This window comes from Ranitomeya imitator, chromosome 4 (assembly GCF_032444005.1).
Source record: "Ranitomeya imitator isolate aRanImi1 chromosome 4, aRanImi1.pri, whole genome shotgun sequence".
In the NCBI taxonomy this organism is placed as follows: domain Eukaryota; kingdom Metazoa; phylum Chordata; class Amphibia; order Anura; family Dendrobatidae; genus Ranitomeya; species Ranitomeya imitator.
The window spans coordinates 353,849,113-353,870,442 of NC_091285.1; the positions used below are offsets into that span (position 1 = coordinate 353,849,113).

Below are 21,330 nucleotides of genomic sequence, written 5' to 3' on the forward strand. Positions count from 1 at the left end.
GCTGCCATCTCCCTTTCCCAACTGAAACACATTCCTTGCCTGGCTCACACCTTAAACCTGGTGGTGCAGTGCTTCCTGAAAAGTTATCCGGGGTTATCCGACCTGCTCCTCAAAGTGCGTGGACTTTGCTCACATATCCGCCGTTCGCCCGTACACTCCAGCCGTATGCAGACCTATCAGCGTTCTTTGAACCTTCCCCAGCATCGCCTAATCATAGACGTTGCAACAAGGTGGAACTCAACACTGCACATGCTTCAGAGACTGTGCGAACAGAGGTGGGCTGTTATGTTTTTGTGGGAGGATACACATACACGGGCAGGCAGTAGGATGGCAGACATGGAGTTGTCAGGTGTGCAGTGGTCGAAGATTCAAGACATGTGTCAAGTCCTTCAGTGTTTTGAGGAATGCACATGGCTGGTTAGTGCAGACAACGCCATAATAAGCATGAGCATCCCCCTAATGCGTCTGCTGATGCAAAGTTTGACGCACATAAAGGATCAGGCGTCTGCAGCTGAGGAAGAGGAAAGCCTTGATGACAGTCAGCCATTGTCTGGCCAGGGCAGTGTACAGGACGAGTTAGCGGGCGAAGAGGAGGAGGAGGACGAGGAGGATGATGGGGATGATTATATTTTTAATGAGGAAGCTTTTCCGGGGCCACTGGAAATTGGTGGCGCGGCAGGGCCGGGTTCTGGTTTTTGGAGGGACACAAGTGACGTGGATTTGCCTGAAACTGCCCCTCAACCAAGCACAACCGCAGATTTGAGAACTGGAACTTTGGCCCACATGGCGGATTATGCCTTACGTATCCTCAAAAGGGACACACGCATAACTAAAATGATGAACGATGACGATTACTGGTTGGCCTGCCTCCTTGATCCTCGCTATAAAGGCAAATTGCAAAATATAATGCCACATGAGAACTTGGAACTAATATTAGCAACCAAACAATCAACTCTTGTTGACCGTTTCCTTCTGGCATTCCCTGCACACAGCGCCCGTGATCGTTCTCACACAAGCTGCAGGGGCCAGCAGACCAGAGGAGTTAGAGGGGCAGAAATCAGAAGTGGCGTTGGCCAGAGGGGTTTTCTGACCAGGTTGTGGAGTGATTTTGCTATGACCGCAGACAGGACAGGTACTGCAGCATCAATTCAAAGTGACAGGAGACAACATTTGTCCAGTATGGTTACAAACTATTTTTCATCTCTTATCGATGTTCTCCCTCAACCGTCATTCCCATTTGATTACTGGGCATCAAAATTAGACACCTGGTCAGAATTGGCAGAATATGCATTGCAGGAGCTTGCTTGCCCGGCAGCTAGTGTCCTATCAGAAAGAGTATTCAGTGCTGCAGGTTCAATACTAACAGAAAAAAGGACTCGTCTGGCTACCCAAAATGTAGATGATCTAACTTTCATTAAAATGAACCACAACTGGATTTCGAAATCTTTTGCCCCACCTTGCCCGGCCGACACCTAGCTTTCCTATGAAAAGGTCTTGCCTGTGGACTATTCTGAATGCCTTTTCCAATCTCGTAATTTTCTGCACCTGATTGTCCAGCATACGACATGTTTACACCTCACTAAATGGCCAAACTCCCCACACGGGGCCGTGGTATCGACACTTGGCGACAGCACCCGTGAGAGTGCTGTTTGTCTGAAGAGGTGGGTGTGCCCGCTTTTGGTCGACGGCACTGCCACTGGGTCCCTCCTAGTACAATAAAGTGTCTCTGGCGGTGGTGGTGCGCACCCAACGTCAGACACACCGTTGTAATATGAGGGGCCCTGGGCCTGTACCGCCAGCCACAAGACAGTTCCCCCCCCAGCTCAAACAGTGCTCTACCACTTGCAAAATTATCTCACAGCTCCACCAATGTTTAGTCTATGCGCTGACATCCTTCAATGCCTGCCACTGACAATACCATTGTATTGACATTTTTGTTATGTTAGGCCTTCGAAGCCTGTCTGCGGTCACTCCTTCCACTATGCCTCCACTGACCACACCACTTCTGCCCGTGTACCCCTGGAACCAATTTAAAATTGCCCACAGCCAGCCCAATTTTTTTACTTTAGGCCTTCGATGCCTGTCTGCGGTCCATTCTTTCTACTACTACTACACTGACCAGGCCACTGCTGCCCGTGTACCCCTGGAACCAATTTAAAATTGCCTACAGCCATGTGTTATTATTTTAGGCCTTCGATGCCTGTCTGCGGTCACCCCTTACAATATGCCTCCACTGACCACACCACTGCTGCCCATGTACCCCTGGAACCAATTTAAAATTGCCTACAGCCAGCCCAATTTTTTTTATTTTAGGCCTTCGATGCCTGTCTGCGGTCCGTTCTTTCTACTACTACTACACTGACCAGGCCACTGCTGCCCGTGTACCCCTGGAACCAATTTAAAATTGCCTACAGCCATGTGTTATTATTTTAGGCCTTCGATGCCTGTCTGCGGTCATTCCTTCCACTAGGCCTCCACTGACCACACCACTGCTGCCCGTGTACCCCTGGAACCAATTTAAAATTGCCTACAGCCAGCCCAATTTTTTTACTTTAGGCCTTCGATGCCTGTCTGCGGTCACTCCTTCCACTAGGCCTCCACTGACCACACCACTGCTGCCCGTGTACCCCTGGAACCAATTTAAAATTGCCTACAGCCATGTGTTATTATTTTAGGCCTTAGATGCCTGTCTGCGGTCATTCCTTACAATATGCCTCCACTGACCACACCACTGCTGCCCTTGTACCCCTGGAACCAATTTAAAATTGCCTACAGCCAGCCCAATTTTTTTATTTTAGGCCTTGGATGCCTGTCTGCGGTCCATTCTTTCTACTACTACTACACTGACCAGGCCACTGCTGCCCGTGTACCCCTGGAACCAATTTAAAATTGCCTACAGCCATGTGTTATTATTTTAGGCCTTCGATGCCTGTCTGCGGTCACTCCTTACAATATGCCTCCACTGACCACACCACTGCTGCCCGTGTACCCCTGGAACCAATTTAAAATTGCCTACAGCCAGCCCAATTTTTTTATTTTAGGCCTTCGATGCCTGTCTGCGGTCCGTTCTTTCTACTACTACTACACTGACCAGGCCACTGCTGCCCGTGTACCCCTGGAACCAATTTAAAATTGCCTACAGCCATGTGTTATTATTTTAGGCCTTCGATGCCTGTCTGCGGTCACTCCTTCCACTAGGCCTCCACTGACGACACCACTGCTGCCCGTGTACCCCTGGAACCAACATCAGAAAATATAAAAATAAGTATTTTGCTTATAAAAAAGAAAATACTGGAGAGATATCAAATGCAGACATTTTAACATTAAAAACAAACACATACAACAAAAATCTGGTACAGTACTAAAAATGGCCACCAGCTACAATAACTTTCTCCTGCAAGTAGTTAACTGAAAGTTTTTTTCAATTTAAAACACAGATATGGCATCCACCGAGTGTTGTCCTGTCGCGTCTTCTTTATATTATTGCCAAGAAGATGCAAAACAATGAAAATAATAAAATCATTATTTACCAAAAAAATAGAGTAAGTCAAAACCACATTGCAAATAAACATTCATTACAAATAAAGAAGCAGGGCGCGTCCGAGGGTGAGTATATACCTAATAAGAATATAATCACCCTCGGACGCGCCCTGCTTCTTTCCGACAGCCTTCCTTCCTAAGAATCAGCCCTTCCGTGGTGTAGAGAGAAGGTTTGTTACACTCCAAGGTGTTCCCCAGGTTGCCTTTCCTGAGCTTCGATCTTCATGCTCTCGTTTAGTAGTTGTCGGAAAGTAGGCTGCATTAGGCCTACAAATTGGGTATGGGGTGGAGAGAGATAGTGTGTTACACTCCAAGGTGTTCCCCAGGTTTCCTTGCCATTGCTTCGGTCTTCCGACTCTCGTTTAGTAGTTGTAGAAAACTACACTGCATTAGGCCTACAAAATGGGTATCGGGTGGAGAGAGATGGTGTGTTACACTCCAAGGTGTTCCCCAGGTTGCCTTTCCTGAGCTTCGATCTTCCGGCTCTCGTTTAGTAGTTGTTGGAAACTACACTGCATTAGGCCTACAAATTGGGTATGGGGTGTAGAGAGATGGTGTGTTCCACTCCAAGGTGTTCTCCAGGTTGCCTTTCCTGAGCTTCGATCTTCCGGCTCTCGTTTAGTAGTTGTTGGAAACTACGCTGCATTAGGCCTACAAATTGGGTATGGGGTGTAGAGAGATGGTGTGTTCCACTCCAAGGTGTTCCCCAGGTTTCCTCGCCAATGCTTCGATCTTCATGCTCTCGTTTAGTAGTTGTTGGAAACTACGCTGCATTAGGCCTACAAATTGGGTATGGGGTGTAGAGAGATGGTGTGTTCCACTCCAAGGTGCTCTCCAGGTTGCCTTTCCTGAGCTTCGATCTTCCGGCTCTCGTTTAGTAGTTGTTGGAAACTACACTGCATTAGGCCTACAAATTGGGTATGGGGTGTAGAGAGATGGTGTGTTCCACTCCAAGGTGTTCCCCAGGTTTCCTCGCCAATGCTTCGATCTTCATGCTCTCGTTTAGTAGTTGTTGGAAACTACGCTGCATTAGGCCTACAAATTGGGTATGGGGTGTAGCGAGATGGTGTGTTCCACTCCAAGGTGTTCTCCAGGTTGCCTTTCCTGAGCTTCGATCTTCCGGCTCTCGTTTAGTAGTTCTTGGAAACTACACTGCATTAGGCCTACAAATTGGGTATGGGGTGTAGAGAGATGGTGTGTTCCACTCCAAGGTGTTCTCCAGGTTGCCTTTCCTGAGCTTCGATCTTCCGGCTCTCGTTTAGTAGTTGTTGGAAACTACGCTGCATTAGGCCTACAAATTGGGTATGGGGTGTAGAGAGATGGTGTGTTCCACTCCAAGGTGTTCCCCAGGTTTCCTCGCCAATGCTTCGATCTTCATGCTCTCGTTTAGTAGTTGTTGGAAACTACGCTGCATTAGGCCTACAAATTGGGTATGGGGTGTAGAGAGATGGTGTGTTCCACTCCAAGGTGTTCTCCAGGTTGCCTTTCCTGAGCTTCGATCTTCCGGCTCTCGTTTAGTAGTTCTTGGAAACTACACTGCATTAGGCCTACAAATTGGGTATGGGGTGTAGAGAGATGGTGTGTTCCACTCCAAGGTGTTCTCCAGGTTGCCTTTCCTGAGCTTCGATCTTCCGGCTCTCGTTTAGTAGTTCTTGGAAACTACACTGCATTAGGCCTACAAATTGGGTATGGGGTGTAGAGAGATGGTGTGTTCCACTCCAAGGTGTTCTCCAGGTTGCCTTTCCTGAACTTCTATCTTCAGGCTCTCATTAAATTGTGGTTAAACGGAACAACTGCATTTGGCGTACTAGTTGGTTTGGGGCCTACTATCGGTGTCTGCCACTCCTTGCTGTTCTCCTGGTTTCCTGTCCTGAAATTCCATTTTCAGGCGCTCGTTAAGTAGTTGTTAATGTTAGACTGCATTTGGCCTACTAGTTGGGTTGGGGCCTACTATCGGTGTCTGCCACTCCTTGCTGTTCTCCTCCACTGAACAAAGCTGTGCCGCCTGTTTACTACGGTTGCCAATTTTGAACTGCATTTCGACTACTTACTGATTTGGGCCTACTCTCTGTGTCAGCCTCTCATTCCAGTTGTCCTCCACTGCAATGCCCCCTGGTTATTCCTGTGTTACCAATTTTGAACTGCATTTAGCCAACTTTATTCTTTGGGCCTATATCTGTGTTTCCTCCTCATCCTGCCCATTGCCCAGCCAGTGATAGATGAGTCTGCTGGTACATTGACCCATAACGCAACATTCCCCGTGCACGCTACACAACAACATTGTGACCCTGCTGAAAGTCAGGTTGCTCTTCCCGCATACCATACCACCTTACACGGGGACAAAGAGGAAGGTGCAGATGAAAGTGCAGGTTCCTTCATCAGGTGGGGGGAGGAATACTAGTTGGCGACGTCACTGGCACAGGGCCTCTCATAGTACGCAAAAGTGTTGCTGCCGGTGGGAGGCGCCCCCGCCGTGCAAACACACCGCTGTACTTTGAGGGGCCCTGTGCCAGTGCCAATGCCAACGAGTGGGCCCCCCCTGCTTGCTCAGGTTCACAGCACTTGCAAAGTTGAAATACTTACCTCTCCCTGCTCCACTGCCGTGACGTGGTCCAGATTTCCTGGGCCCACTAATTACTTGAACCAGCCCTACCCACCACAACTTTAGCCAAATGACCCCCAATTTCAAATGCCTTCCAATTATTATAAGGTAAATTACGCTTGACAAGCTTCATGAAGAAGAATGGATGGTTTTGACATTAAAATGGGCACTCTAGGTGTTTTCCTGGCCCCCACTCACTGCCGACTATGCTGCCCCATTGACTTGCATTGGGTTTCGTGTTTCGGTCGATCCCGACTTTACGTCATAATCGGCCGATTTCACTCGACCCGACTTTTGAGATAGTCGGGTTTCGCGAAACCCGGCTCGACTCTAAAAAGGTCAAGGTCGCTCAACTCTACAGACTAGTATTTCATAATCCAAATTGTTTGGAATAATATTCTGGTGCAGGCACCAGACCTCATTTTATAATCAGCATTGTTTTGGATACTGGTTTAGTACAGAGTCCAGACACCAGATCTCTTTTCATATTCCAAATTATTTGGGATATTAGTCTTGTGCAGGCACCAGACCTCATTTCATAATCAAAATAATTTGAGATAATAGTCTGGTGCAGCCACCAGACCTCATTTCATAATAAAAATCTTTTGTGCTAATTCTATGGTCTAGCCACATTATATTAGCCAATAAATACTGATTCTTAATTTTGTCACAGGTGACTGACAAGTCTTGGCCTAGGGATGTGAAACAGCTGGTTAAAAGAGGATAAGTGTACGTACAACATGATTGGGAAAAAGTGAGGTTATGATGGAAGGGGTAATAGGCTTGGTGTTCAACATGTGCGTGTGTTGGGTATTGATATTGAATTGAAAGCTCAAGTGAACAAACATCATCTTATCCTATCCAAAGACAAATGACAACATTTGTTACTGGATGGGCTACTCAACTCTCTTTCTTTGACAGCCACACAGCGATACGCCTTGCAGATTAGGCTCGGAAAGAGCATATGCCCCAGTGGATGGCAAGTGCAACATCAAGTGGCCTCTCCTCCTCTTCCTCCACCTTAACATCACACACAGTACACCCCAATTCGCATCACAAATTTCCAAACACCCAACTGATTCTGGGGAACCAAAGATGGGCTATTCTGCAGAGATGTTCACACATTCTATTCTGTGAGTATCAGAGACCTGCTCCAAAGATTCACAGAATCCAGAGGAAAGAAAGCATCTTCACCGTTTCCCAAAATTGTTTTCATGTTGAATCCGGGGCTGGACCAAGTAGGGTGCAAGCAGAATCCTGAGCCTTGTCACCAGACGTTAACCACCGGGGGTGGAGTCAATCCTGATGAGACTCAGGTACCAAAGGTACACTTTGTCTGTACTGTAGTGTCAAGGCAGGACATGGAGGAGGGTGACACTCAGGGTGAGGAGTGTGAGAACAGAAAGAATAATGATGAGGTTGTAGATCCCATTTGGTGTGAATTCAGAGGTATGCAGCTCAGTAGCTTAGCAAAGGAGGTGGAGGAGAAGGAAGACGAGGAGGTTACGTTGTGGCTTCCCGAACTGACACAAAGTAATGCAAACACGATAAGCACTGCAACCTCAGCCACAACTCTGGCTGTGGCCAGCACCACTCATGAGTGTGCAGTTTGCAGGGGCAGCAAGGGATACCTAGCCTGGGCCTTTTTTGAGAACCTGAAGGATAACCCAACTCAGGTTATCTGGGAAATTTCCCCCCCAATAAAGTAGAGGCAAAAATTGCAATAATTTGACAACTACATGCATGAACCACCTGATGCGTGATCAACATGAATTAGTCTGAGAATCTCACTGTGCTAAAATGCTGACTAGCGCCAACCACCAACCGCATCTGCTGCTTCTTCCTCCTCCATCACTGTGCCAAATGTTCTTATATGGGTCTCAGGGCGGAGTATACATTCTACAGTCAGGGTGAGTGAGAACCAGTCAGCTGTTATGGAAGTGGATATGACTGCTGTTTTTATGTCACTTAGCACAACGCATATTTCTCAGTCCATCTACGCCTGCCACTCACTCACAGTCCAGCAGTTTGTCTTGTTTACCCTAATCCACCATCTCTTAGCATAGCAGCCGCAGTTGTGGTCACGTAAAAGAATGTGGCTGTTGGGGCAGTCGGTCAAGGAGCTGCTCCACAAGTCTTTGAATCCCCAAGAATGGCAGAAAAACCTCTGTAGCTAACACTTCTTCCATTGCATCTGGCTCCTCCACCTCCTCTAGGGCCTCCACCTGTGCTCTCAACCTCTCTCTTAATAAGACACACATTCAAACAGTGCAGAGCAAATCCCCACTACCTCCATATGGCGCAGCCAGGGCTCACCACAATCAGGCAGTGTTAAAATTAATATACCTTGGAGATCGCAGTCATACAGCTGAAGCGTTTTGAACAGCTCCCCAGGCCAAGTTTGAGCAATGGCTGTCTCAAATGAACCTGGAACCAGGGAAGGCTGTGTGCAATAACAGTGTGAACCTGGTGACGACCCTACACTGGGGCAACCTCACACACATGCTTTGCATAGGTCACGTCCTCAACCTGGTGGTACAGAAATTTCTATGCCACTATCCTGGCCTGAGTGCGCTGCTGCAGAAAGCATGGTCGCTGTGTGCTAACTTCCACTAATCGCACCTCGTAGGTTATTGACTTGCATCGCTACAGAGGTCTTTTGGCCTATTGGTTAACTGATTTGTGATGTCCTGACACAGTGGAATTCCACTCTGCACATGTTGCAGCTACTGCAGCAGCAGCGAAAAGCCCTGGTGCAGTATGTCCTTTTGCAATGTCCAGGCCAGTGCAGTATGGACATGGTGCAAATCATGCTTGCAGATTGGGCGCCAATGAAGGACCTCTACACCTTTCTGTACAAATTTAAAATGGCTAGTAAGATGGTTAGCTCTGATGATACCATCATCAGCATCACTATTTTGGTCATCTACATTTTCGAGCATACTTTGAATAGTCTGTGTGAGAAAGTGGTGGTCCTAGAGGAAGAGGTGGAAGTAAAGGAGGATTCAGAAGGGATAACAATATCTCAAATTTCTGGACTGTCATCACATAGGCAGGTGCCATGGGAGGGTTACTTACAGCGATAGAGGGGGCTTATGTACCAGACAAACTGTTAGTGAAGGTGCATGAGCCCAAGAACAAATGGAGTAGGATGAGGTGATTGATGCACAACAGTCAGGAGATGAATAGGATAATGATCCCCTCTCTGTTGTCTGTGGTTGGCGGGAGGGGGTGGAGGAAGCAACATTGAGTGTTACCCAGCCACCAACATAACACAGACTTGGACCTCATGACTGCGCCCGAGACATGAGTGCCTTCTTCCTGCACTATCTTCAAAATGATGCCCGAATTCTTAGGGTTATAAATAGTGCTGACTACTTGGTTGCCACTCTGTTAGATCCATGGTACAAGAGTACGGTAACTTTAGCCAGATATTTCCCCCAACATCAAAAAGGGATGCGCACATGCTGGAGTATTGAAACATGCTCGTAGATAATCTTAAGAGTGGTTTTCCTCAAGACAGCAGTGAGACACGCAATGTGCATCCCAGTTCTAGACGTCCAACCATGGGAATGTCAAGGCATCATCACCAAAACATTAGCAGCAGCAGTGTAAGTGGCATAAGCAATTTCTGTGAGTCATTTCACACATTTTTTAGACCAGCCATGCACCAACGTCTGACATGTTGTAAATGACTGGAGAGGATGGTGCAGGAATATCTGGAGAACAATATCAATGCCACCGAGGGGGGGGGGGTTTGGACCCTTTTGCATTTGAGTTTGCCTGTCGTGCCTTGGAGGTTTTGTCATTATGTCTGGCACCTAGTGTTCTCTCAGAATGTGTCTTCAGCGCTGCTGGTGGTATGGTGGTATCCTGATGGATAAACACAACTGGCTGTGCCCTGAAAGTGTAGACCACCTAGTTTTCATGAAAATTAGCAAGGTATGTATCACCAATAACAACCACACAGTCGCAGACTGGGCGGACTAGGTGATGGTGTTATCTTTAGTGCCATGCATTGATCTTGCGTTATTGCAGTCTTTGCCATCTTTGTGGTGTCTTCTGTGCCTGCTGTTGCTACTGCTGCTGATGTTACAAACAATTTTTTGAAATGTGGAGACTCCAAGTTGGGTTTTCATCTCGTGCCTGTGGTGGAATGTGTGTATGATAATTATTTTTTGAAATGTGGAGACTTCAATTTGGGACTCCATCTAGTGGGTTGCTTGTAGTAGAACGTGTATCAGAGGCCTATTATACTGTTTCTACTGTGTGGAAATTGATGCCACTTTAGTGGTGTGTAACAATTATTTTTTTTAAATGTGGAGACTCTAAGTTGGTTTTCCATCTTGTCGGTTGCCTGTGTAAGTAGGACTCCTGACAGGTAGGCCTGCTTTTACTTCCAGTCAACTACATGTGTTAGTTTCCTTACATTTTTCTACCTATAGTACTGTAAGAAACTGATGTTTGTGCGATCTGAGTGTCAAGGAATTAAAAAAAAAAATGGAAGTGTTGCATGAGGTATCAGTGCTCCCAACTAAGAAGGCTTTCATCACTCCCTTAATCACCAGGTTCTTATTGAAACTTCAATTCCAAGCTGTAAATGCTGAGCCAGACCATGATACCTCATGAATGGGCCATGACTGACTGCTTCTGTGCCATTATAAAAGGTTCTAATGTGGGTCAATTGAGCAGTCAACAACCTGTGTTACTTTCCATACATTTTTCTATCAATAGTACTGTATGAAACTGATGTTTGTGCCATCTGAGTGTGGCTTTCTTTGGAAATAATATGCATGTGGTCAATTTAAGGAGCGCTATGGCTATAGAGCACACTGCAAAAGATTAGTGGTAAACAAACCTTTTATTAAATTAAACCACTACGCGTTTTGGCAGCAGACTGCTACCTTCCTCAGGTAGATTTATAGACAGTGTAGGAAGTGACACATTAAATAGGGGTAGTGACCAATAGGATGGAAGCATTTAATGATGTTGATTAATTCTTTCTTTACAAGCGGTCAGCTGTCAGAAATGCAGCAATAAAACAAAACAACAAAAAGTGCTCAAAAAATAAAGTGATATAAAATGTAAAATAAACAATATATAGATATAAAAATATAGCAATATCATGATAAAATGAAATGTAATACTGTATTTGACCTAAAGATAATATATTTCAAAGTGATTCAACCACCTAATCACCTGCAAAATGTTTTTTAACAAAATATTTTTTACAAACTATGTATCATACACAATCTAAAAATACTAATATCAGGTTATACTGTAGCATATAAAATTCTTATTTAAAAACTATAAGAACACAAAGGAAATATCAATTGATTCACTTTACCTTTTCTTTCTTTATTAATGTCATAACCAGGGACTCCCAGCCAGTCTCCCGTGCTAGTGCTGACCCAGCCTCAACCTGCTTAGCCTCTGCAATCTGACGAGGAAATGCACATTCAGGCTTTTCCTCCTGTCTTTTTCTAATCATTACCATGCAGTGCATTTCTTTTATCCTTACTACTGTTTCTTAGCCACATTCACAATGGTTAAATTCAGACCCCCAGGACTCAAAGTACCCAATTTAAAACATCCAAAAACTTTCTTTCTTTATCAAGTTGCTATAATGATTCAGAGCAGTAACAGGTACTTGACCTATAATTATAATAAGTTTTGCAGGTGATTAGGTGGTTGAATCACTTTGAAATACATTATCTTTAGGTCAAATATTATATTTCATTTCATTATGATATTGCTATATTTTACATATTTTTATATCTATATATTGTACAATTTATATTTTATATCACTTTATTTTTTGAGCATTTTTTGTTTTATTGCTGCATTTCTGACAGCTGACCGATTGTATAGAAAGGGTTAATCGGCGTCATTGAATGCTTCCATCCTATTGGTTACTACCCCTATTTAATGTGTTACTTCCTACACTGTCTGTAAATTCACCTGAAAAAGGTAGCAGTCCGCTGCCGAAATGCGTAGTGGTTTAATAAAAGGTTTGTTTACCACTTATCTACTGCAGTGTGCTCTATAGCCATAGCACTCCTTAAATTGACCACATACATATTTTTTCCAAAAAAGTTGATATTCCCCTTGAGGGATTGTGGCTGGAGCAGCTTGGGGCCATACAGTTCATCTCCAGGAAACAGGACCTGAAGTGAAGTCCTGTGTAGTGGCATCACGTGACCAGACCAGGAAGCACAGCACAGGAGCAGTCCTGGAGCAACAGAGCAGGGGTGCACAGAGACGTCCACTACCGGAGTCGCGCAGGGGTGCACAACCCTTCTAGATGAGAGGCTAATTCCCCCACCTTTCATTGAAACATCCCAATTCAACCACCTGGTGCTTCTCATGCTGCGCTCCTTCATGTTTGCTATCTTATCTGAATGTGGCTGGAATATAAAAAAAATTGGAGGTGCTGCATGAGGTATCAGGGCTTACACTGCTCCTTTAACCACCAAGTCCTCATTGAAACTTCAATTACAAGCGAGCCAGACCCTGATACCTCATGAATGGGCCATGGCTGACTTCTTCTGTGCCATTAAAAAAGGTTCTAATGTGGACCAATTGAGCAATCAACAACCTGTGTTACTTTCCTTACAATTTTCTACCAATAGTACTGCATGAAACTGATGTTTGTGCCATCTGAGTGTGGCTGGAATATAAAACAATTGGAGGTGTTGAATGAGATATCAGGGCTTACACTGCTCCATTATCCACCATTGAAACTTCAAATCACTGCTGTAAATGCTGGCCCAGACCCTGATACCTCATGCATGGGCCATGGTTGACTGCTGCTGTGTCATTTGCAAATTTCCACTGTGGGTCATTTGATGCCACTTTTCATGAAGTTTGCCCATAATTTTAACTGTTTGGGAAGCTCTTTAAGGTGTTGTGTATACGTTTGGTTTGGCCTCCCATTGAATCTGATTGTGGTCAGGTACGTTCGTCGAACCATTCGGCACACAAATTCGCTGGACATCTAAACATTCGGTGAATCGAACCGAACCTTGAAAGGTTCGCTCATCTCTATTCCTAAATGGTTTTAAAACGGATCACTGGAGATAAGATTGTCAAATACCTGAATGTTCAGTCTGAAAACAGCACAAAGCCTGTATTTTTGCATGTACTTTACATTTCTTAGCATATATTTTATAGTATGTAATGTAATATGTATTTTATCTGTCATTGTTAACAAAGTAGACTACTTTCTTTCAGACGAACCTTCACCACCGACAGCATCAAAGTACACAGGTACTAAAACACATCACTTTTTACTACATTGAAACATACTTATTGATTTTTAACCAAGTAACATTTTTCTCTGTAAGCATAGCATGCACTAATAACTATAGATATTGTATACAGATATTCTGCTGTTTCTTAGAATAGTGCTGAGGTAAAACAATTTTTTTTTTGTCCCCGCACATGACATTCAGGACCGTTGGAATAAAAAATGGTCAGTCTGTCATTTGCATGTAGCCTGTAGTTTTGAATGTACCTTACATATTTTAGTATATTTTATTCTAACATTTTTTCTATCTACATAGGACACAGTTGTAACTGCACATATTATATGACACTTTTCTTCTGTAAAAAAAACATTGTCAAAAGTAAAATAGTTGTCAGAAGGATTAAAGCATCTTGTAAAATATAATTAATAAATGGTAAAAGAACATTTCCAACTTTTCAATAAATTGTTTAATTATTATTCAATATTCAACCTGCTGCTGAGTCTATCAGTCAGCTTCTTCCTCCATTGTAATTGATAACTTTGTATTATCACATGCTCATTGAGGGACTAGGGAAAGATAGAATACTTGATACAAAAACCCAACACTTTTCTTTTTTTTTTTATTACCAATATTCTAACCAGTATTATTATTAATTTGTTTACTTATTTTGATTTTTTAATATTGCAAAAGCAAAAACCTTAAACGTAAATGCGCATTTAAACAGACAAATAAGTGGCTTATGTCAGTAAATATTTACCAATCGGTGGTTATTTAAAAGCCTCTTTATATAGTTAGACTGCACTGAATGTCCTGTAATACGTATATCATTCAGTGCCCATAGGCTGCTATTATCCTCAAAAGCATAAGTCCTCTTTACACAGGACGATTCACTGCCGAAAACAATGATTTTTAATCAAGTTAACAAATAATTTCACCAAACACTCAAGCATTTTACTTGTTCATTGGGCTGTCGGCAGGCTGTTTATACTGCAAGATTATTGTTTCTAGCAATGCTCATTCACAGCAATCTTTTATTGTAAATGCACCTTAAAGTAAATATCTTAAGTCATTTTGAAATGGTTTTTCTATAAAAAATTTTTACATCAAAATTTAATCTTATATCCAGTGATCCATTGCCATATGACTTAGGATTAAGCCTCTCATAGAGCCAAATTAAATTTCATGCTTTGCATTTAGGAGGGGCAACAGTGGGCTTCCAGGCTGGTAATATGGAAACTCTGAGACCTCATGGGACTATATTAGCCTTGATATATTCTTCTAGGCTCCTAATATTCCACCAAAGTCTAATAACTGTTTAAGCTCATGTACTGTATTAGAAAAATCCGACCCAGCCTCTACAGGTTCATGTGCTTGAAATATATTGGCAGATTGGGCAAGCCATGCCACCTCACGAGCATCCCAAACCATGTCACAACAGAGAGACACGCACAAGCAAGCTGGAGGGCAACCAGTGAAAAAGACAAGATACTATTTCCAAAAGAGCCAAGCTAAACCACAATAGGCTGTGTGCTACCCAAGGATGTAAACTCCCATGCAAGAGGAGGGTAACAACGCCAATAGGATAAATGTGTAAGGAGGGTTGCACTACTAATAGGTCAAATGGATAAATGTAGGGTGCTGCATCATGCATTAGATACATGCATGGGGAAAAGGGGAGAAAAAAAGTACATTCATATACGATTACTGGTCTGATATTTATGCATGCACCCTCTTGAACAACTTCCCTGATGAAGCTACGTGAACAGTGATACACATGTGGCTTGTTCCTCACACCTGGCTGGGTAACCATGCACTCATGCACTTTTTTGACAATCCTATATCTTTGCACCTTACATTACATGGGCTTCCAGCTTTATATGCACTACTATTTTTTGTAGGCAGGAACTTCACATTAGGCTTCCTGCACTGAGCCCTGTGGATAATGCCTTACTGTCACTTATATGCTGTTCATGTTGAGGTTTCTTAATTTTGCCCCACTTTATGGGCTGTGCGTAATGGGTTATCTATCATACGGATGCACAATTTAAGGATTTTGTTCATCCTATGTACCCCATGTTGTTTGCATATTATGTTCATTCTTAGTAGTCGGGTTGCTTCAATCTTTAACTGTATTGGGGACATCCATTTATATATGTGTTTATATGCCTATGACTCTGTCACTTTCTGCGTTTAATTTTGCATTTATTTGTATTCTCATATATCATAGCGGTATGGGTTATTTACCTTTATTTCTTTCTGCTTGACTTGACAAAGTACATATACAGATTACAGTATTGTGTATACGGTTTCTGATTGTACGGTAAATTACATCCATGGGTATTATGCATATCACCGTTATGTGTTTTTTTTACATGCTTTTAATTGTTTGTAGGTAGATGTAATAAATTTGTTACCTATTATCATACATCTCAGGAATGCGCAACGTATATGAATGTACTTTTTTTTCTCCCCTTTTTCTGACACCGTAGAATTCAATTCTGCACATTTTGCAACGACTGTGGCAGCAGCGCCAGGTTCTGGTGCAACATAACATTTTGCATAACCTGGCCCAACACAGTATGGACGTGGTGCAATTCACACTTGCAGAGAGTACACAGCTGAAGGATCTCTGCACCCTTCCGCACGTTTTTGAAATGGCTACTAAGATGGTTAGCTCTGACGATGCAGTCTTCAGCATCACTATTTCGGTCATCTACATGTTGGAATACACTTTGAATAGTCTGTGTCCGATGGCAGAAAGGGGTTAATATCCAATTTTATAAATCAGCATTTTACTCATTTCATAAAATGTTTTTTTGTTTTTCTATTCTCAAAAATCCAGTACATGAACCACATAAAATATAAGGGTATGTTTCCACAGTTAGTAAATGCTTCAGATTGGATGCTGCATACAGCCAGATGTTACAGCATAATGGATGGGATTTTCTGAAATCACATCTCCACTATGCGTGCATGGACGCCTCTGGCTTCCCTGCATATACGCACATGCGGCGCGTCTTTCTAGACCGCAGCATGTAAATTTATCTTGCGGAGATGCTTGGTCTCCGCAATATAAATATCACCGTCCAATGTATAGGGAGCGGTGATTCTGCATGGTTCAACGAATATATGTGGAATCACCGTGCTTACAAAAGAACATTGGACGGAGCCGACATGTGCTGTGTCCAAAGCGCTGCCAATACTGACCTTGGAAACATACCCTTACGCAATGCTGCCTTTTAATATAATTTTAATATTTTATTCTATAGAAAATTTGGGGAAAGCTTCTATTAATCTTTTTAAGAATCAGCACTAGTGACTGTTTTTAATGTTCCAGTGAAGGAATGTTCAATACTCATACATTTCGCTATGGCTAATCTGTTGTGGTATTTCTTAGAAATCTGCAGCTAACATCTTCTATCACAGTTGTGTCTCAGATATGTGCCCAGACTCACCATAACACTAGACTTATTTAATAGGGGCAAACCTTCTGGGGTTAATCAACTGGATTTTTCCTGTGGAGTCTATGGAAGGAATGAGCATGCTCATTTTCATCTGCCTCACATAATAATATTACTTTCCAGAGTTTATTTCCTGGGCCCTTTAAAAAGCGAACATCTCTTTCTATTTTGAGCACCCTGGAGCCTAGAACTTGTTTTCAATAAAATCACAGACAACATCTTTAGAAAATAAGATTTATTTAAGTTATATCTTATTAATGCTTTACTTACAGGCTGTGAACCAGGATCTCCTTACTGTGTACAAACTGAATCAGGAGGTAAGTGTCATGAAAAATATAAAAGCTCCTCTTTGTAGCCTAATAAATTAACCATACAGTTATCATTTCAAGATATATATTACTCTTGTAAAGTACCGTATATACTCGAGTATAAGCCGACCCGAGTATAAGCCGACCCCCCTAATTTTGCCACAAAAAACTGGGAAAACTTAATGACTCGAGTATAAGCCTAGGGTGGAAAATGCAGCAGCTACCGGTAAATGTCAAAAGTAAAAATTGATACCAATAAAAGTAAAATTAATTGAGACATCAGTAGGTTAAGTGTTTTTGAATATCCATATTGATTCAGGAGCCCCATATAATGCTCCATAAAGTTTATGATGGCCCCATAAGATGCTCCATATTAAAATATGTCCCATATAATCCTGCATAAAGGTAAATAAGGGCCCCATAAGATGCACCATAGACACATTTGCCCAATATAATGCTGCACAAATTTTGATTATGGCCCAGTAAGATGCTCCATACAGACACTTGCCCCATATAATGCTCCACAAACGTTAATTATGGCCCCATAAGATGCTCCATAAAGATATTTGCGCCATATAGTGCTGCACAAACGTTGATTATGGCCCCATAAGATGCTCCATAAAGATATTTGCACCATATAGCGATGCACAAACGTTGATTATGGCCCCATAAGATGCTCCATAAAGATATTTGCGCTATATAGTGATGCACAAACGTTGATTATGGCCCCATAAGATGCTCCATAAAGATATTTGCACCATGTACAGTAGTGCTGCACAAATGTTGATTATGGCCCCATAAGATGCTCCATAAAGATATTTGCCCCATATAATCTTGCACATACGTTATGGCCCCATAAGATGCTCCATACAGACACTTGCCCCATTTGCTGTTGCTGCGATAAAAAAAATCATATACTCACCTCTCGTCGCTCAGGCCCCCGGCACTTTCAATATTCACCTGACTTTGTTCCGGCACCGCTCCATCATCAGCATCTTCTGCACTGATGTTCAGGCAGAGGGCGCGCACTAACCACGTCATCACGCCCTCTGACCTGAGCGTCACTGCAGAAGATGCAGAAGACGGAGCGGCGCCCGGAGCGAGGAGCAGGTGAATATCATGCAGCGCTGCGCTTCCCTCCCCGTTATACTCACCTGCTCCTGGCGCTGTGCAGTCCCTGCTTCCCCGGCGCCGCAGCTTCTTCCTGTATTGAGCTGTCACCGTTACCACTCATTAGAGTAATGAATATGCGGCTCCACCCCTATGGGAGGTAGAGCCGCACATTCATTACTGTAATCAGCGGTACCATGTGACCGCTCAGTACAGGAAGAAGCTGTGGTGTCGGGGAAGCAGGGACCTGCAGGGACCGCGCCAGGAGTAGGTGAGTATAATTAGACAGCCCCCGCTCCCCCTCCCCTGCTGACCACTAATAGAATTATTAGGTTCTGTAGAAGGACGTAGATCTGGGGATTTATTATGATGGAATATAGGCTGAACTGGATGGACAAATGTCTTTTTTCGGCCTTACTAACTATGTTACTATGTTACTATGTTACATAATCCCGCCCCCCCAACATGTCACCACCCATAATCCCGCCCCCCATCACCACCCATAATCCCGCCCCCCATCACCACCCATAATCCCTCCCCCCACTCCATCACCACCCATAATCCCGCCCCCCACCACATCACCACACACAATCACGCCCCCCAACCAATCACCACATACAATCTCGCCCTCAACCCATCACCACACACAATCATGCCCCCCACCCCATCACCACACACAATTCCACCCCCAACACATCACCACACACAATCCCGCCCCCCAACACATCACCACACATAATCTCGCTCCCCAACCCATTACCACACACAATCTCACCCCCAACCCATCACCACACACAATCCCGCCCCCCACCACATCACCAGACACAATCTCACCCCCCCAACCCATCACCACACACAATCACACCCCCCACCCCATCACCACACACAATCACGCCTCCACCACATCACCACACACAATCTCGCCCCCCAACACATCACCACACACAATCCCGCCCCTCAACCCCTTCAACACCCATAATCCTGGCCCCCCTACCCCATCACCACCCATAATCCTGGCCCCCCACCCCATCACCACCCATAATCCTGGCCCCCCCACCCCATCACCACCCATAATCCCGCCCCCCACCCCATCACCACCCATAATCCCGCCCCCCACCCCATCACCACCCATAATCCCGCCCCCCACCCCATCACCACCCATAATCCTGCCCCCCACCCCATCACCACCCATAATCCCGCCCCCCCACCCCATCACCACCCATAATCCTGCCCCTCCACCCCATCACCACCCATAATACCGCCCCCCACCCCTTCATTACCCATAAAACCCCCCCCACCCCATCACCACCCATAATCCAGCCCCCCCACCCCATCACCACCCATAATACCGCCCCCCACCCCTTCATTACCCATAAACCCACCCCCCCAGCCCATCACCGCCCATAATCCCACCCTCTATCACCACCCATAATGCCGCCCCCCCACCCCATCACGATCCATAATCCCACCCCCCACCCCGTCACCATCAATAAAATTACCAATAATTCCACCTCCACCCCATCACCACCCATAATCCCGCCCCAACCCCATCACCACCCATAATCCCACCCCCTACCCCATCACCACCCATAATCCCACCCCCCACCCCATCACCACCCATAATCCCACCCCCACCCCTTCACTACCCATAATCCTGCCCCCCACCCCATCACCACCCATAATCCTGCCCCCCCACCCCATCACCACCCATAAACACCACCCCCACACCCCATCACCACCCATAATCCCGCCCCCCACCCCATCACCCCCTAATCCTGCCCCCCCACCCCATCACCCCCCTGATCCCACCCCCCACCCCATCATTACCCATAATACCACCCCCCACCCCATCACCACCCATAATTAAGCCCCCCCACCCCATCACGACCCATAATCCCACCCCCCACCCCGTCACCATCAATAAAATTACCAATAATTCCACCCCCACCCCATCACCACCCATAATCCCACCCCCTACCCCATCACCACCCATAATCCCACCCCCCACCCCATCACCACCCATAATCCCACCCCCACCCCTTCACTACCCATAATCCTGCCCCCCACCCCATCACCACCCATAATCCTGCCCCCCCACCCCATCACCACCCATAAACACCACCCCCACACCCCATCACCACCCATAATCCCGCCCCCCACCCCATCACCCCCTAATCCTGCCCCCCCACCCCATCACCCCCCTGATCCCACCCCCCACCCCATCATTACCCATAATACCACCCCCCACCCCATCACCACCCATAATCCCGCCCCCCACCCCTTCAACACCCATAATCCTGGCCCCCACCCCATCACCACCCATAATCCCGCCCCCCACCCCATCACCACCCATAATCCCGCCCCCCACCCCATCACCACCCATAATACCACCCCACCACCCCATCGCCACCCATAATGCCACCCCCCACCCCATCACCACCCATAATCCTGCCCCCCCACCCCATCACCACCCATAAACACCACCCCCACACCCCATCACCACCCATAATCCCGCCCCCCACCCCATCACCCCCGAATCCCGCCCCCCCACCCCATCACCCCCCTGATCCCACCCCCCACCCCATCATTACCCATAATACCACCCCCCACCCCATCACCACCCATAATCCTGCCCCCCACCCCTTCAACACCCATAATCCTGGCCCCCACCCCATCACCACCCATAATCCCGCCCCCCACCCCATCACCACCCATAATACCACCCCACCACCCCATCGCCACCCATAATGCCACCCCCCACCCCATCACCACCCATAGTGCTGGCCCCCCACCCCATCGCCACCCATAATCTCACCCCCCACCCCATCACCACCCATAATACCGCCCCCCACCCCATCACCACCCATAATACCGCCCCCCCACCCCATCACCACCCAGAATCCCGCCCCCCACCCCTTCATCACCCATAATTCTGCCCCACCCCATCACCACCCATAATTCCGCCCCCACCCCATCACCACCCATAATCCCACCCCCCACCCCATCAACACCCATAATCCCACCCCCCCACCCCATCACTACCCATAAACCCGCACCCC

General features: G+C 45.6%; 1 protein-coding gene across 22 annotated transcripts in view; it reads left to right on the forward strand.

Annotated features, from left to right (window-relative positions):
• The window catches only part of LOC138676110 (mucin-19), a 769,116-nt gene that overhangs the window by 514,172 nt on the left and 233,614 nt on the right, over positions 1–21,330 (forward strand). For 18 of the 22 annotated variants that reach the window (XM_069765013.1, XM_069765031.1, XM_069765021.1 and 15 more), the window contains 2 exons: positions 13,376–13,411; positions 17,126–17,170. The exons of the other annotated variants lie outside the window; for them this stretch is intronic. In XM_069765013.1, the coding sequence (XP_069621114.1) occupies positions 13,376–13,411; positions 17,126–17,170 (81 nt within the window). The remainder of the gene's footprint in view (positions 1–13,375; positions 13,412–17,125; positions 17,171–21,330) is intronic. 22 annotated transcript variants of the gene reach the window in all.